The sequence below is a fragment of the Diplodia corticola genome (assembly GCF_001883845.1).
Source record: "Diplodia corticola strain CBS 112549 chromosome Unknown scaffold63, whole genome shotgun sequence".
Lineage (NCBI taxonomy): Eukaryota > Fungi > Ascomycota > Dothideomycetes > Botryosphaeriales > Botryosphaeriaceae > Diplodia > Diplodia corticola.
Genome location: NW_017971542.1, coordinates 135878 through 152665, shown reverse-complemented (window position 1 = coordinate 152665; position 16788 = coordinate 135878). Strand labels below are relative to the sequence as shown.

At 59.8% G+C, this 16788-nt stretch overlaps 8 protein-coding genes across 8 annotated transcripts; 5 read left to right on the top strand and 3 right to left on the bottom strand.

The window, feature by feature from the left end:
• Window positions 1–1357: 1357 nt before the first annotated feature.
• BKCO1_6300041 (mediator complex subunit med20 protein) lies at window positions 1358–2176 on the bottom strand (the record flags this gene model as incomplete). The annotated part of the gene is made up of 2 exons (XM_020278139.1): window positions 1358–2063; window positions 2163–2176. 2 exons carry the CDS (start codon window positions 2174–2176, stop codon window positions 1358–1360), a joined length of 720 nt encoding a protein of 239 aa, XP_020126513.1.
• Window positions 2177–2937: 761 nt separating this feature from the next.
• On the top strand, window positions 2938–4719 carry BKCO1_6300040 (glycoside hydrolase family 47 protein; the record flags this gene model as incomplete). Its single annotated transcript, XM_020278138.1, has 1 exon — window positions 2938–4719. The coding sequence occupies one exon, from the start codon at window positions 2938–2940 to the stop codon at window positions 4717–4719; it is 1782 nt and encodes a 593-aa protein (XP_020126512.1).
• A 529-nt stretch (window positions 4720–5248) lies between these two features.
• BKCO1_6300039 (nucleoside transporter family) lies at window positions 5249–6656 on the top strand (the record flags this gene model as incomplete). Its single annotated transcript, XM_020278136.1, has 2 exons — window positions 5249–5421; window positions 5474–6656. 2 exons carry the CDS (start codon window positions 5249–5251, stop codon window positions 6654–6656), a joined length of 1356 nt encoding a protein of 451 aa, XP_020126552.1.
• Window positions 6657–8297: 1641 nt separating this feature from the next.
• On the top strand, window positions 8298–9932 carry BKCO1_6300038 (uncharacterized protein; the record flags this gene model as incomplete). Its single annotated transcript, XM_020278135.1, has 1 exon — window positions 8298–9932. The coding sequence occupies one exon, from the start codon at window positions 8298–8300 to the stop codon at window positions 9930–9932; it is 1635 nt and encodes a 544-aa protein (XP_020126553.1).
• Window positions 9933–11239: 1307 nt separating this feature from the next.
• BKCO1_6300037 (pyrroline-5-carboxylate reductase) lies at window positions 11240–12263 on the bottom strand (the record flags this gene model as incomplete). Its single annotated transcript, XM_020278134.1, has 2 exons — window positions 11240–12135; window positions 12224–12263. The coding sequence occupies 2 exons, from the start codon at window positions 12261–12263 to the stop codon at window positions 11240–11242; spliced, it is 936 nt and encodes a 311-aa protein (XP_020126560.1).
• Window positions 12264–13399: 1136 nt separating this feature from the next.
• Window positions 13400–13990, top strand: BKCO1_6300036 (uncharacterized protein; the record flags this gene model as incomplete). The annotated part of the gene is made up of 1 exon (XM_020278133.1): window positions 13400–13990. One exon carries the CDS (start codon window positions 13400–13402, stop codon window positions 13988–13990), a length of 591 nt encoding a protein of 196 aa, XP_020126561.1.
• A 687-nt stretch (window positions 13991–14677) lies between these two features.
• On the top strand, window positions 14678–15628 carry BKCO1_6300035 (ctd kinase subunit gamma; the record flags this gene model as incomplete). Its single annotated transcript, XM_020278132.1, has 3 exons — window positions 14678–14833; window positions 14916–15092; window positions 15233–15628. The coding sequence occupies 3 exons, from the start codon at window positions 14678–14680 to the stop codon at window positions 15626–15628; spliced, it is 729 nt and encodes a 242-aa protein (XP_020126558.1).
• Window positions 15629–16009: 381 nt separating this feature from the next.
• BKCO1_6300034 (mitochondrial 54s ribosomal protein mnp1) lies at window positions 16010–16642 on the bottom strand (the record flags this gene model as incomplete). The annotated part of the gene is made up of 2 exons (XM_020278131.1): window positions 16010–16339; window positions 16430–16642. 2 exons carry the CDS (start codon window positions 16640–16642, stop codon window positions 16010–16012), a joined length of 543 nt encoding a protein of 180 aa, XP_020126559.1.
• Window positions 16643–16788: the final 146 nt, after the last annotated feature.

Below are 16788 nucleotides of genomic sequence, written 5' to 3'. Positions count from 1 at the left end.
AACCCAAGGCCTTGCTGACGGGTACAGACAATCATAAGTCATCTTGAACTTGGACTCCCGCGAGGTGGTGAGCTACACCACACACCGACGCGCCTGTACACAGAGCACTTTCCGGCTGAATGCCGTCTATTCTGAACAGCCCGAGAACGCTCCGGCACACATTGTTTTAATCAAGCTCTTGGCGGCTTCCACTATGCAGTAGACTTGGACCTTCATCCACCTCGACGCAGCGCGGCTTCCACTTCCCCATCCATTGGCCCGCCCCCCGGACCATCCAACCGGGGGTTGGACGAAAGAGAGAGAAAAAAGCCCAAAGCGACCGACTTCAGCCCAGGCCCGGGGAGGGCGTCGACCCCCAAAAACCACCGTCGAGGTGGCGTTTCTCGGTGGCTTGCTGACCATCCGGTATCACTGAACTCACCGCCGCCGAGATCTGAAGGCTATATCATGTCGTATCACACACAGGCCATAATCGCGCTCGTTTCGACTCGTCAACGGCACATCAGCGCGTCCGGCTGGGACCTAGACGTCCCCTCGACGCATGCGATTCGCGAGTTGGAGGGAACAGAGGGAGCACCGATCGCGAGGGGTCGTTCTGCATAGGATGGTCCCGGCGAGGCGGGAATGGGGGGCAAGAAGACGATGGCGTCGGAGGTACCTCCTGTAGCGAGGCGCTTAGTGCGGAATAAATGACGGTGCTGCAACGAGGCAGTGTGACCGTGTCTGATGGCGCGAGCATCCTCGTACAGCAGCCGTCAAACACAAATGAGGCATAGAGCACGAGGTTTGGTCGGCAATTCCGCCGTCGCACCGTCGGCCAAGATCTGCCTGAGACCTCACATCCTTCCCTATAGCAGAGAGATGGATGATCAAGGTCGACGGGGCGTTGCAGGACCGCTTGGAGCAAGACGAGAGAGTGGGATTGGAACACAGATATACCTGGGCGGCCGTGGTCGGCATCGGAAGAGAGTTTGGGCGTCATTGGCGGCGTTTGGTGGCCAACCCGTGGCCACGGCAACTGGTGGCACAACGCGTGCATACGAATCTGTCGTTGAAGCAAGGCTTGATGCCCGCGTACCAGCCTGACGCAGTGGTTGCAGCGGGAACAAGTTACATGTCTCGTGCGGCGGGAAAGCCGCCATGCATTGCAGGTCATGCAGCTCAAGCCACGGGCATGCAGCCGTGTTCAAAGTAATGCAGCTTCATTGTCGGGGGGGTTTTTCGTCCTAACTAGCCGAGATGATGTCGGACTTGGCCTATTCGGTCGTCTATGGCGATTTGCTGACTTCGCCCTTGCCGAGCGGTGTGTGCTGTCTCACGCACATTCTCTCTCTCTCTCTCTCTCTTTCTCTCTTGCTCACTTCTGGAAGCGCAGAGCTTCGCACCAGAGCCGGACCTCGTCGAAGAGCTGATCGTCAGCCTCGGGAGCGGCCGGGCGGGAGGTGATGGTTTCCTTGAATTGAGGCACGCTGAAGCGTGACCAGACGTCGCGGACCAGCGCCTGACCCGCCTGCAGCTCCTCGTCGGCATCGATTCGCGCGGAGGGCGCCTCTCCTTCGTCGGGCCGCGACTCCTGTTTAGCCGTCTGGATGCACACGACGGTCCCGCGCAGGGCGTTCTGGCCGCCCTTTTCGCGCAGCTCGCCCAAGCGTACGGTGAATTCACCCACCGAGTATGATGCGCCGACGCCGACTTGCGAGCCCATGCGGTACATCCACAGGGCGCCGAATTTGAGGCTCAGCAGCTGGCTGTATTGCTCCATCTGCTGCAGCGGAATGGCGACGGTGGAGGGCTGCTGCTGCTGCTGGTGGTCTTGCTGCTGCTGGTCCTGCTGCTGATCGGGGCCGGCAATGTGCACAAAGGCACGGTCGGGGTAGTGGCCCAGGGCGAGGACATGCTGGAAGTGCGGGGGCGACTTGTCGGTGGTGTTTTGCGGCGTGGAGCGGAAGGAGCGGTGGTGGAGGCCCCAGTTGCCGGCGGGCACGGGGTCGAAGGCGCGGATGAGGCGGTCGGTCAGCTCGGCCACGCCCGGGGCATTGTGGGCTGCGGCGACGAAGTACACGCTACACGGACGCGGTGGTCAGCGGGGCGGAGCAGCGGAAGTCGGGAGCCATGTGGTGGGTGGGAAGGAGAGGAGCGGAGAGCGAGGGCGGTGGACGCACGCAGTCACGGCCATGGGAGCGGGCTGGAGGCTTGGCCGAGAGGTGCGGCGCGGGCGAGATGAGGCGCACTGGCGCCGAAGAAGTGCGGAGGGGCGGGCGGATCGCCGTGGCTGAGACGACGATGATGCGTGCTGGTCGTCGCGCGTCGCGCGCCCCGCGGGGACTCGCCGCAACACAGCGCAGCACGGCGCAACACGCACTGGCCCGGCCGCTGGCCTCGCGCGCCCGCGACGGTCGCTTGCTCGCACTGCCCACTGCTTGCCGCACCGCCTGCTGTTTGCGCCCGGAGCCTCGCGCGCCGGCGTGTCGGGGATGGCGTGCACCTTCCGATTGACGCAGGTGAAGCGAAAAGGGACATTTGGATGGACAGGCGTCCAATGGCGGTGGTGGGGAGTGGGCTCTGACGCCATTGGTGGTTATCGATACCCCAAACGGACGCCTCCTTCTAGGCGTGCCAGGGTTCAGTCTCGTATGCCTCTCCTTAACCTCGTGTTATTTCTGGCTTCCGTGCCAACCAGGATAACCATATCTTCCCTCTCTCTGCTGTTCCTTTCCTCGCCGTTTGCAGCCTTTCATTTAGCCTCTCTCTGGCCTCGAGCTCCGCCCCCGTCAGGCCCTCAGCCTGTGTTTCGCATCTTTCCCCGCTGTGTTGCAGACATTGAGCTCACTCAGCTCCCGTTACTTGGCGCCAACACATTCCCCTCTCCCTACTTGAGCCCATGGTTTCCGCCTCTCCTCGCCTTTCCACCACGCCTTGCCAGTAGTCCCGGGCAAGATGGCTCTCATGCGCCGCTCCACCCTCATTGCCCTTGTGGCCTTCTGCGCCATATTCGCTCTCTTCCATGTCTCCCACCTCTCTGTGCGAGAACCGCCGAGTCCCATACCTCTGCGCACTTACGCCGACCGCGACCTCCAAAGACCGATCCGCTGGAAGGACGTCCCCGAGATATACCCCGTCCCGACTTACACCTCGCTGCCGGCAGCCAGGCCAACAACCATTCCCACGATCCAATTCGCTCAAACCGTAGAAGAGTCGGCGGAGCGCAGAGCCGAGAGGGAACAGCGACTGCAGGCAGTCAAGGACAGCTTCGTGCGTTCGTGGGAAGGCTACAAGAAGCATGCATGGCTCCAGGATGAGATCACCCCGCTGTCCGGCGGCTACAAGAATACCTTTGGCGGATGGGGCGCTTCGCTGGTCGACACGCTGGACACCCTCTGGATCATGGGCCTGCATGAAGAATTCGAAATGGCTGTGAATGCCCTGCACAAGGTCGATTTCACCACTTCGGACCTCAACTCGCTCAATGTCTTTGAGACCACCATCCGCTACCTCGGCGGGCTCATGTCCGCCTACGATCTCAGCGGAAGCCAGTACTCGATTCTGCTGTCCAAAGCTACCGAGCTCGGTGAGATGCTTTACCGCGCCTTCGACACTCCGAACCGAATGCCCGTCAGCCGCTGGGATTGGAGGGTGAAGGGCATCAGCCAGGCGCAACAGTCTGCATCCAGCTCCGCCGTGTCCGCCGAGGTCGGCTCCCTGAGCCTTGAGTTCACCAGGCTCTCCCAGCTCACTGGGGATCCCAAGTTCTTCGATGCCATCCAGCGCATCACCGACGAGTTCGAGCAGCAGCAGAATGAGACCAAAGTTCCCGGCTTGTGGCCGGTTGCCGTCAACCCGAGGAAGAAGGTCTTTGCCGACGACCGTACATTCACGTTTGGCGGAATGTCCGACTCTCTGTACGAGTACTTCCCCAAGCAGTGGATGCTCCTGGGAGGTGTCATGGACCAGTACCGCTACATGTACGAAACCGCCATCGACGCGGCCAAGAAGTACATGTTTTACCGGGTGCTCAACGAGGACAACCTTGATCTCCTCTTGTCCGGAACCGTCAGGTCCACGGCCAGCGGCAAGATCACGCTTGACACCGAGGGGCAGCACCTGGCCTGCTTCACGGGCGGCATGGTCGGTATCGCTGCCAAGATCTTCAACCGCCCCGACGAACTCCACACGGCCCGCCAGCTCACGGACGGCTGCATCTGGGCTTATGAGAGCACACGCACTGGCATCATGCCTGAGATTCTCCACGCCGTGGCCTGCACCGAAGAAGATGACGAGTGCTTGTGGGACGAAGGCCGGTGGTACGATGCCGTTGCCGAGCACAACAGCAAGACCGGGCGCGACGTGGGCAGGAGATATGCCGAACGCTACAACATCCCGCCCGGCATGACCAAGCTCGACGACAGACGATACCTCCTGCGGCCGGAGGCCATCGAGAGCGTCTTCATCATGTACAGGATCACGGGAGACGAGCACTTCCAGGACAAGGCGTGGAACATGTTCCAGGCCGTTGAGAAGCACACGCGCACCGAGATGGGCAATGCCGCCATCAACGATGTGGGAGCGCCGGACAACGTCAAGATGGTGGACAGCTGCGAGAGTTTCTGGATGGCCGAGACCCTGAAGTACTATTATTTGACCTTCAGCGACCCGGCGCTAATCAGCCTTGACGAGTGGGTATTCAACACGGAGGCGCACCCATTGCGGCGCCCTAGGTAAACCGTGGCGCGCTGGATGACATGTAGACGGGCAATAATGGCGTTGGGATGTGCATGGAACTTTGCTTGAACTATGGTTCATGACCACTTTTATCTACTTCTGAAATGCTCAAAGTACAAAGCATATATATATCTGGTTTCTGGCCGTATACCAAAAGCATCGTGACAACAAGAGCGTTGTGATCAGCCACGACGGGATTGGTCGACCCCTGGGGCTTATCGCTGGTTATCGCCGCCTTGTCTCCGGGCGGCTTGGCGCTAGCCGGCGTCATGACCTCCTCACATGCACCTCCCCGGACTCCTCCGTGTCCCCGCCTGACCGCGCGCCCCACTACCCTCGTGAAGCTTGGGATATAGCTTCAGCCCGTCTGTGCTGCCGCCCATTTCCAGCCGCTCCCGTCCCTCCTCTTTGTGCTGCCGGCTTTCCAAGCGCCCACGCCTCCTCGCCGCCCGACGACTTGCTTCCATCCATCGCTCAACCGCCAGTCCTTCAGGCTTCGCATCACTGCTTTCCCATTCCCTCAAACACCATGGACCGAGTGCGTAGACTTCTCGACCGGGACCAACCCTACGAGCCACTGGAAGGCGGCTCTGAGACCCCGGATGGCGCGAGGATAGAGGAGGAGGAGGAGGACAAGGCTCCTTTCTCATGGGTCGACTACTCCATATTCCTGCTTCTGGGAGTTGCCATGCTGTGGGCTTGGTGAGTGGGATGCAACCAAAGCATGGCGAGCCGTCAGCTAACGCCAACCCAGGAACATGTTCCTCGCTGCCGGCCCCTACTTCCAAAGCCGCTTCATCGCCGACGAGAGCATCCGCCACACCTTTCAATCAGCCCAGCTATCAGCATCAACCGTGGTGAATCTGGGCTCCATGCTCATCCTCGCCAAGCTCCAGTCCAACGCTTCCTATCCGAAACGCATCATGGCCGCTCTCCTCATCAACGTCGTTACCTTCACTGCCCTTGCCATATCAACCCGACACTTCCTGGACGCCACTCCCAAAGGATACTTCAGCTTCATGATCACCATGGTCGCCGCAGCCAGCTTTGGAACCTCGCTCTGCCAGAACGGCGTCTTTGCCTATGTCTCGGGCTTCGGGCGCGAAGAGTACACACAGGCCATCATGGTCGGCCAAGGAGTAGCTGGCGTGCTGCCTGCCATTGCACAAATCGCATCGGTCCTGTCCGTGCCCACGGACGACCTGGGAGACGAGGAGGCCGCCGACCAATCTTCGAAATCCGCCTTCGCATACTTCATGACGGCCACCCTCATCTCCGCCTTCACCCTGTTCGCCTTCTTGTACCTGTTGTTCAGACGCATGTCGGTGCACCACACGAAGAGCCTCAGCGACAGCATCGGCGATCTGCGCGAAGCAGCAGCAGCCCACACGCGCGAGCCGGTCCCGCTCCTCCGGCTGCTCCGCAAGCTCATCTGGCTGTCGGCCGCCGTCTTCCTCGCCTTCGCCATCACCATGGTCTACCCCGTCTTCACCCAGGAAATCAAGAGCGTCCAGCCCGTCGACTCGGCGCCCAGACTCCTCCAGCCCGCCTCCTTCATCCCCCTCGCCTTCCTGTTCTGGAACGCCGGCGATCTGATCGGCCGCATCCTGCCCGCGTTCCAGTCGCTCTCCTTGACCTCGCGGCCGAAGATGGTCTTCGCCATTTCGGTCGGCCGCGTCGTGTTCATCCCGCTGTACCTCCTCTGCAACGTGCAAGGGCGCGGGGCGGCCATCGATAGCGACACGTTCTACCTCGCCGTCCAACTCCTGTTCGGCCTGACCAACGGTTATCTCGGCAGCACGTGCATGATGGGCGCGGTCGAGTGGGTCGACGTGGAAGAGAGGGAGGCTGCAGGCGGTTTCATGGGACTCTGCTTGGTCGCTGGCTTGACGGCCGGTAGTCTTGCGAGTTTTTTCGTGTCCAGCTCGCTGTCGTGAGTGGGCGTGATGCAGCGGAGAAGCAGTTGGAGAGACTGACATCCTTGGAATTGCTGGGTCTTCCGTACTCGAAACAGAAACGGGCGATGAAGAAACGTACTGGATCATTCTGAGGAGGGTTCGGAAGACTCGATAGACGTTCGTACTCGGTTGCGTCCGTCCGATTTCCGCGGCTTGCGTCTATCGCTGGTTGGTCTCTGAATGGCAGCAGCCATGCCAGCGGAAGCCATAAGTTGAGCCTCTCGGAAAGCCAGGTAATGGCCCGGAACTGATCACGATCAGCCTGAATCATGGCTGTTGAGCAGCAATGGGCCGGAGGCGACGGATGACTGCACAAGCCGAAGCACAGAAAGATAAGGAAGCAGCATCCGCGAACACGGTCGCACCAAGGCAATCCCGAGTGTTCAAGACCGGCACGATCCACGAGCGGATTCTCTTTAGGGAGGCAGTCAAGTCTTTTGGGGTTGAGGGCGATGTTAAAAAGGTCGGCAGGCTTGTGGTCTTCCATGAGCCTAAGCTGTGTGAGCTTGGTTTGACATGCGCTTGGGGTTGAATTGTAGAGGGTGCGGCATCGATGCATCCTTTGGGCACATGAGCTGCATGTCGGTGTTGTTGAGAGAAGCTGGTAGAAACTAGAAGTTAAATCTATTGCAGCTGCTTAAAAAACTCTAATGCTGTGCACCTTGACTTGCAGCATGTACCAACTCGATGGACAATGGATAAACACTAGAGATGCTCTCGAATGCGATTTTAGCGAATCTGCGGCTGCATCCGCCTCCTGGTATGTACGTTATACCTCGTGGGCTGGAAATATGTAACGGGGTGTGTAATCGGGGCTGACTCAGCCGGCGGATGATCGGCGAGACAAAGACGTCTTCGCTGTGCTCACTTCAACAAGTTTGCATGCCGCCACACCCACCCGGAGCTCCAGCTTTCCACCACAAATCCCAGACCCGGCTGCTTCTCGTGAAGATAAGCCGTGTTCAGGAAAGAAATTTAGCCGGTAAGCCACGATTTCTCCGCTTCATTTCCACGCCAACGATTAGCTGGCTCAGTCTTTCTTACACCCTGCGTTGCCTCTGATCTTGTCCGCTTTCGATTTGGCCCTCAGGTACGCCTACTTTTTCCCGTTGCCTTACTGGCGTTTCACAGAAAGAAAAAACCTAGCTTGCCCGCTGTTGCTGCCGCCGCTGCCGCTGTTTCCATCTTCACTGCCCCCTCCGCCCTCCTGCCACACCCTGTCCTGCTGCCTCACCGCATGCCACAGCACGCAGGCCAACTCCACGCGTCTCAGCAGGATCTTGATCCCCGTTGGTTCTCATTTCCCGTATTGCTGCATGTCTTCACTTTTGCGCACATCCTCAGCCGTGCCGTGCTACACTCAGCAGTCGAGGACCAAGACTGCATTTGCTGTAACCTTCACCCACCCGACTGGTAACTGACATGCCCTGCCAGACGAAGCAACTGCCCGCCTGGGGTAAGCAGTAGCACACAGCATCCAGCAAGGTCCAGGCGCAAGCCAGACAGCGGCGACATCGACGACGCCAGCCCGTGGGAGAGGAAAGGAAGCGGTCAACAGGAGCGGGTGGGGTCCAGCCAACCCGTGCCTCGTTCGATCCACGTATCCATCATCAGCCCGTCATGTCGCAACGCATGCTGCCGCACACGGTGCGCATCAAGCGCAAGAGACAGGACGAGCCGGTCGAGACGCTGCACGTCCACTACACGCCGCAGCAGCAGGACGACTCCAAGAAGCGCCGTTTCACCCTCGACCAGCCCGCCTCGTCCCACCCAGCCGAGTTCAGGCGCGTCTTGCAGGACCCCACCGGTTTTTCCGCTGACGTGGTCGAGGGCCCAACCGCGGGCCTCGCAGCCGCCAATCCCTCGACAGCCACCACCGCCCCCGGCCCAGCAGCGGCAACCACGACGACAGCGCCTCCCTCCGCCCGCTCCTCCATCTCGGACCGGAAGATCCTGGCGCCCGCCCCGGTCACCCGGCGCTTCCACCTCTCCACAAAGTCCGCCCCGAGCCGCTCGTCGAGCCCTGGGGGCTCCGTGCAAAAGCGTAAGAACGTCGCCACGCTCGTGGAATCCAAGCCGAAGAAGACACGGACAGCAACAGCCGCCGCTGGCGCCGCTGGACCCGACGCCAGCAGCAGCCAGGATGTCGAGATGCAGGTGGACGGCGACGCCGGACCGGGCATGACGCCGCAGCAGCCGCAGCAGCCGCAGCCGACGACGCTCAAACGACCTGGCAGGACGGCGAGGAGCGCAAGTCCAGCCGTCCGCACGAACGGTGCTGCGGCTGCGGCTGCGGCTGCGGCTGCGGCTGCGACCCCGAGCGTCGCCAGCAAGGCCAGCAAGAGCGCCGCCCCTGTGGACCCCGGCTTGCTCTCTGAGATGCAGAAGTTTGCGCAGGAGGTCGAGCACGCAGAGGGGCAAAGCAGGGAGGGGAGGGCCGCCACCACCACTCCTTCGACGCCCAACGGCAAGCCAACGCCCATCCACCCGCCATCCTCGTCGTCGCCGTCGTTGCCGTCGCACCAGAAACTCAAGTTCCAACCGAAAGCCACGCCGCGCTACCGCGACCGCCATCCCGAGCGGCGCTTCCCCTCCTACGCGACCAACGGCACAACCCCAACCGACGGCATGGAAATCGACGACCACCCCAAGCACGACTCCGACTCGGACTCGGACGCCGACTCCGACTACGTCTACGACACCTACATCCGCTACGACGGGCCCTCCGCCACCACCACCGACAACAAGACCCCTCCCTCCGCACCCACCACCACCACCACCACGCCCACAACCACCATCCTCCCCTCCCTCCCCCAAGACATCGGCATCCTCATCATAGACATCGACCAACAACCCCTCTGGGAACCCTACCTCGACCCGAGCGACCGCGCCGACGGCGCCAGCGACGACGCCAAAGAGTTCGACACGGACGACGAAGACGAAAACGCCGAGGATTTTTACGCAAACGAGTACCCCGAGGACGAGGTCGCGACGGACGACGAGCGGGACGAGGGCGCGTACGCGTATCGCGTCGCGGCGGGCGAGGACGAGGAGTGGGGGTTGGATGCGTTTAGTGATGAGGAGGAGGGTGGGGCCGGGGGGGATGGTGGGGGTGGGGATGGGGGTGGGGATGATTATGGTGGTGGTGCGGATTTGGGGAGGCCGTGGGGGAGGAGGCCGGTTTGGTTGAGGGGGGGTGGTTGGGGTGGGAAGACGGGGGGGAGTGAGAGTGGGAGTGAGAGTGAGAGTGATTGAGGGCGTGGGTGAGTAGATGGGTGGGTGAGTGGGCGGGTGTGTGCTGCGATGGGCTTGTTTTTGCTTGACAAACGTTGCGTTGAGGGCGAACTGCGATCCACCCATCCACACACCCACCAACTACCTTCACCGCTACTGTTCGCTTGGTACAACACCATGGCTCTTATCGAAAAGAGCATTCTGGACCCCTTCGACAGCTCTCAGCTCTCTCTCTCGCATACGTTCAATGGAACCTTCGAGTTCAAAGAACTGCGCAATATTTTGGACACCTTCACCTCGGAAAAAGAGCGATACCTGAAGACGGTCTTTTGTACTCACTTCTCCGTTTTTTTTTTTTTTCCAACCCTGTTTAAGAAAAGTTTGTTTCTGCAAAGATTGTTGGATATACCACCATGGAGAGAGTAATTTCACATTACAAAAGAGAAAAAGGAGCTTGTAGATACACCTGTAGACACCCCGTACTTGCTTCGTAATTCGAACGGTTTGATAAAGTTTGTTCCATATTTATAGACCAACTCGATGTGTTTCCCCGTGACTTTCTTTTGTTGGGGGGACACGTCATAGAAATGGGTTCTGTTATAAATCTAGATGCCTAAAAAAGAATGGTCGTTGGCTTGCGGGTAGTATAAAGTATAAAGTCTGGGGTATCAAATGACCATCAATCTTGTTTTTGAGAAGTTTAAATATTATTTCGAGAAGTTTGTGCTTTCTTTCGGAAGAAATTATTTCAGGACGGAAGCGGAACTTTGAAACATCGTTCTAGAGTGCGTGGAACGGATCCCGCGTCTTGACAGGACCCCTCCACGTTGAAGGATCTGTATAGACAGTGGGTTGACAAGCGCAATGGAATGCGACTCCATCAAGTCTGTTTGTGAAGCTGTTGCAGCGCCAAGGAAACGAACGAGTAGCTGTGACACCTAGTGAGTGTGCTCGTTGCATGCACATCATTATCATGTCTCAACCCGAGCGGGTTCTAAGCAGATAAGGGATGACAAGACGATTCACATGGCCGTCGAAAGTGTGGAATTTCGGCTGCGTATTTTCTTTCACTTTTTGTTTCTACCTCTGGTTCCTAAAGCTTGGGCCACACGAGATTGTTGCAGTCATCACATGTGGTACTTCGCTGAGCCCTGGACTTTGTATTGTTGACTGATTGCTTTTCATCTGCTCCGTATAGCTATTTTGACATCAAACTTTGATCATTGCTCTGATACACGCATCGTAATTGCTCATAAACATTCACAGTCAACCCTTAAAGCCACCGCGCTTTTGAACGCCGTAGCGACCGAGTCCTCGTAGAAGCCTCTTCAGTGACGAGTGCCATTGACGTTCTTGACGCCCTGACCGAGCTGGCTCGCAACAACCGTAGCCTCCCTGACGGCACGCGCAACATTGCCCCTGACGGCGCCCTCCTCGAGGGTCAGCAGCCCGCCAATGGTGCAGCCGCCGGGCGTGGACACCATGTCCTTGAGGATGGACGGGTGCCTGTTCTCCTCGAGCACCAGGCCCGTCGTGCCCTTCATCATCTGCGCCGACATGAGCTGGGCCTCCTTGCGGGGGATGCCCATGGCGACGGCGCCGTCGGCCAGGCCCTCGAGGATCAGCGCGACAAACGCCGGGCCGGACCCGCACAGCGAGGTGCACGCGTCCATCAGGTGCGGGGGCAGCTGCACGACCTTGCCGCACCGGTTGAAGCACCACGTCACGAGCGCCGTCTGGTCGGCGCTCAGCGGCGGCGTCGGCTGCGCCACGACCGTCATGCTCTGCCGCACCAGCGCCGCCGTGTTGGGCATGACGCGCACGACGCGGCAGGCGCTGCCGTCGCCGGGCACGCCGCCCGGGTACACCGTCGCCTCGATCTGCTCCACCGACACGCCCGCCAGGATCGACATGATCAGCTTGCCCGCCAGCGCCTCGCGCATCCCCGCCGCCCCGAGCACCTCCTGCAGCATGTACGGCTTGCACGCCAGCAGCAGCACGTCTGCCTTCTGCGCCCCCGTGAGGTTGTCGTTGACCAGGATCTCGAGCGGCTGGTTGTACTTGCCCAGCACGCTGCGGATCGCGGCCGGCGCCCCCTCCCACGCGTCGCACGCGATGAACTTGGTCGGGAGCCGCGGCGGGACGGTCTCGTCGGCGATGGTGGCGCCAGAGGTGTCGGCGAGGGCGGCCATGATGCCGCCGAGGATGGCGTTGCCCATGACGCCTGTGCATCGTTAGTTTACGGTGTGCAGGTCGGTGCGGGGGAGGAGGAGCGGGAAGCTCTGGGCGTCGTGTTTTTTTTTTTCACATACCGCAGCCCAGGACGGTGAGGGTGAGTCCGTTGTCGGCCATTGTTGCTGTCTGAGTGCCCGTTCCGAGGAGTCTAGGTATCTCTGGAGGTGCAATGGCGCGTGGAGGTGTGTGGGTTGGGGCGCGGGGCAGATTTGAGCGTGGGGGAGCTCCGAATCTCGCAGCGGAAAACGCGCTGGCGGGGCCGACGCAAGCCGCCCGCAGCCACAGGCACGTGTCAGCCACACCTTGTCGCGTTCCTGATTGTTGTCATCCGTCTTGTCTGCAGCCTCATTCGTTCACGATGCCCGGGTCGACTTTCCCGTCGCCGTTGCGGCTGGAAGCTTCTCCTGACCGGGTCTGCCATGTGTCAGCAGCGTCGAGGTAGGTAATGCCGCATTGCTTTGCCTCACTCCTCCATGGCCAATGAGACCAGGCTGGACGGGCGGGTTGAGCTCCCCTCTCCCGGTCTCCTGTGGCTCCAGCAGGATGGCAGAATCCCAAACGCGCAAAGTGGAGAGTTTGTCCTCAGCATCGAACAGGCCATGTCAAACGATAAACTTTGCGGCCCCTGGCATCCATCATCGGCACGCGGCGGGAATGTCAGACGATTGAGAAAACTGACGGCCAGTACTTCAATGTCCCTCCATCTGTCGACCTCTCGTTCGGATGCTGCCGGCGAGTCCAGACCGGCCGGCCAGCTATAGCACGGCTGCTGTACGTCCATCACTTGCCTGTTTGGCGCCTTCAGGCGCCCCTTGGAATTTCCTTCTTTCGCTGCCCAGCCGCCCCTTTGGGATAGCACCCGTCTATTTTTGACCCACTCGACACCGGGTGGTAGGTGCGTGGACGGGCCGCTTCACCATTAACCGCGCGCGTCGGAGCTATAGGCGGAAAGAGAACCCTGGCCTCGAATGGACCGTGTCTCGCCAGACGTGGCTGCGGAGATGTGCTTCGTTGGTGACACAGCGGAGAGTCCCATGCCTGGATCAAAAATTCGATATTTAATCTAACCCCAGCCTCATTGCATGTTTATATGTACATACCCTTCCGATTCCTTCCAGTGCGAAACCACCCTCTTTCGTCCAGTCAATCGCTACGTTTCGTCTTGGCTTTTCGCTCACTCGCTGGCTTCCATCTTTCCATTTACCAACCAATTTCCAACACTCGGTCAATTGCAACACAGCAGCAAACACAACATGTACTCCTCATTATTCAACATCGCGGTCTTCTCCGCCATCTCCTGCAGCACAATCTCTCAGGCCGCACCCATCGTCGCAAACTTGGACGTCGCACAATCCATCCACGGAGTCGAGCAGCGCGCACCCTACGCGCCCAAGACAAAACTCTTCCTCGGTGCCGAAGTCGCCGTCACTGGCTCTACCAACACAAGAACCCTCCCTCAAAACCGCGACATCGAGGACGACGTCTCCGTCTTCGACATCACAGACGACAGCGGCGCCGAGCCCGAAATCAAGCACATCATGGTCCCCAAAAACTTCCCTAGCGACGCCACCGAAGACGCCGGCACCGAGAGCGCAAGCAGCAGGAGTTCCGCGAGCACCACCGATGGCGACGTCGAGGAAGAGGAGGAGGACGAGCAGAAGCAGCAGCAGCAGCAAGAGGTGCTAGGCAGCATCGCCGCGTGCGGCATCGACACGGCGGGCAGGAATTACTGCCGCACCACCGACGGCTGGTTCGAGTACCGGTGCGAGACGGGCGAGGTCATGTACTACAGGCACATCCCGTACGCGGACGAGGAGGTGTGCTCGGATGGAAGCATCGCTTAGGTAGCTGATCGACTGATCGCTGCTGGGCTGGGCTGGGTGCTAATGATTTTGCGCGCAAACCACCACCACCATTGGCAAATGCTAGTGTGTAATGTAATCAGGCTCACGATTTCAATTCTCTTTTGTTTGGTTAGATATCAGGATACCCAGAGCTTGTAGGAGGGAAAAAAGGCAGGGCGGTAATCGAACGAATCCGACATTGGTCGAGCAAATTGCCAGTATCGAAGAAGTGGACCAGAGCATACCGATGCATGTGAGACATCATGAGATTGATTTTCGAGATTGCCAATGATTGTCAGACTTTTCGGATTGAGTTGCTCGTTGATCACGTACGACCTACCGTGCGAGCAGCGGATCGAAATTGACCGTTGATCAATGGCATGGAACTACCTACCTGCCTAGGCAGGGCCGCCACCTGAACCGCACCCGACGCGCGCCCGCCGCGTTGCGCGTGCAAGGCCAAGCTTCGCGCCCCGTCCATCATCGCCGCCGCCTAACTACCTACTAGCCTAGCCGCCAACGAGCGAGCATCAGAGCTTCGTTGCGCGTCAACCAGCAACACGCGTGTCGCCCGCCCGCCCCACCGACCGAGCTCCATCACCCTTCCCTCGGTGTGCTGCTGCGCGCAAAACAGCGCCAGCCTCCTCGACGCGCGCGCACACACACACACACACACACACAGACACGATGGCGGACCCGTTCGAAGTGCGCATGCGCTTCACGAGCCAGCTGCAGCACCTCAACGCCTCGGTCACGTCGGCCCAGAAAGCCGCCAACTATGCCCTCAAGTACCGCGACATGGACGAGGACCTGCACTCGTGCATACTGGAGCAGCTGGAGCGGGTGAGAACAAAAAAAATAAAAGAGAGACCCAGTGGAGAATTGCAGGGAAGCTGATGATAAATCCTGGGGGGTGGGAGCTTAGAATAACATGAACAACCGCGCCAACATCATGTACTTCATCGAGCACCTGTGCGACGTCGCCCAGCGCGAGAGCCACCTCGAGTTCGTCCGCATGATGCAGCGCGACATCCTGCGCGTCATCGACGCCGTCGCGCCCCCGGACGGCTCCGGCGCCGCCAACGTCAAGGTCGTGAGGAGGGTAAGCTGAGCTCCCCTTCTCTCTCCCTCTCCCCGCCTCTCTCTCTGCCCATGTGCCTACCGGCCTCCCAGGGAAATGTCATGCGTACGCCGTGCGATTCGGGGTCTGAGCTGACGTGTGCGTTTTCGTGTTTCCCACAGGTGCTGGCCGGCCTGCAAAACAAGCAGGTCCTCCTCCCGCAAACGGTCCAGGAGCTCGAAGACTGCCTCAAGGAGCGCGACAACATCGCCGTCGCCCACCCGGCGCTGGGGTCTCCGACCGGGGCGAACGGCGGCGCGCCCGGAAGCGGGAAGCAGACGCCGCGTGGGAACGGCGCCGTGCGGCTGGACAAGCGGCAGGTGGAGCAGCGGATTGAGGAGGATCGGGAGCGGCACAAGAGGTTGAGAGAGGTCATTTGGCAGGTGGATCCGGAAAACAATGGGGAGTTCGAGAAGCTGTGGGAGGAGAGTAGCGACATTGGGGATGATGACTATATCGCTGCTGAGGAAGATGCTGAGGAGCGGAGACAGGCTATTGCGTTTGATCGGGAGCTTTGAGTTTTGGTCACGTCGGGCGTTTCTGGATCGGAGGGAAGAAAACGACAGGCATCGGGCTGCATCATGACGGCGTTAGAGTGGTGATGGACCTTTGTTTATATTTTTTTCAAGTGTTGGAAGGTTGCGAGGCCTCCAGACCCGGCGTTGATATACCCGCCTTACGCAAACCATATTTGTACACTACAAAATAGGAATCCATCTATACAAATACAGTCCCAAAATAACACCTCGACCATGCCTTTCGCTTCGTGGTTTTTTTTTCCGTCCGCGCATAGCACATGTTGGACATAGAGCCCGAATCTAGACTCTAGAAGCTTTCCATTTCCATGTTTCTCTTTCCATACATTTCATGCCTGTCCGCCCTCCCCGACCCAAACCGCTTTACTCCATGACAACGACGGCGCCAAGACCCTTCATGGTCTCGATGATCTTCTCGGCCTCCTCCTTGGGCACCGACTCCTTCATCATCTTGGGCGCGCTCTCGACGAACTTCTTGCTGTCCACCAGCGACAGGCCCAGCATGCTCTTGACCTCCTTGATGATCTTGGGCTTGGAGGCCGTATCGATGCTCTGCAGCTTCAGGTTGAACAGCGTCTTCTCCTGCGCGGCCGGCGCCGCCTCCTCCTCCTCGACGGGCGCGGGTGCGGCGGCCGCGGCGGCGGGCCCAGCGGCGAAGCCGCCGACGGGCATGTCGGGGATGTTGAGGCGGGTCTGTCAAAAATAGCGAGGTCAGCGGGATGGGATTTGTCGCGGCGTGCTTCCGTCGACGGGCGCGACGGCATTGGCATCCATCCGACTAACCTTGAGGTTGGAGACGAGGTCGGCGGTCTCAAGCAGGGTCAATTGGCTGATCTGGTCGACGATGGAGGCAATCTTCGGGTTTACGGGAGCTGCGGCGGCGTCGGTGGACTGCCATCTCCGGGCTTGCTGCAGGCGGGAGACGGAGGCGCGGGCGGGCGAGGCGCGGGCAGCGCGGGCGCAGACGCGCAGCGCGGACTGGCACGAGAGCGACATGGCGTGGTGTTGGTGGGGGAGGTTGCGGGTGGGAAAGGTTGCAATCGCCGTAACCTACGCGGGTCGAAGTCGGTGGTGGTGCGTGTTTCCCGCGGCCGTCAAAATCTCGAGGCTCGCCGCTGCCTAACGCGGTATAGGGTGCACGG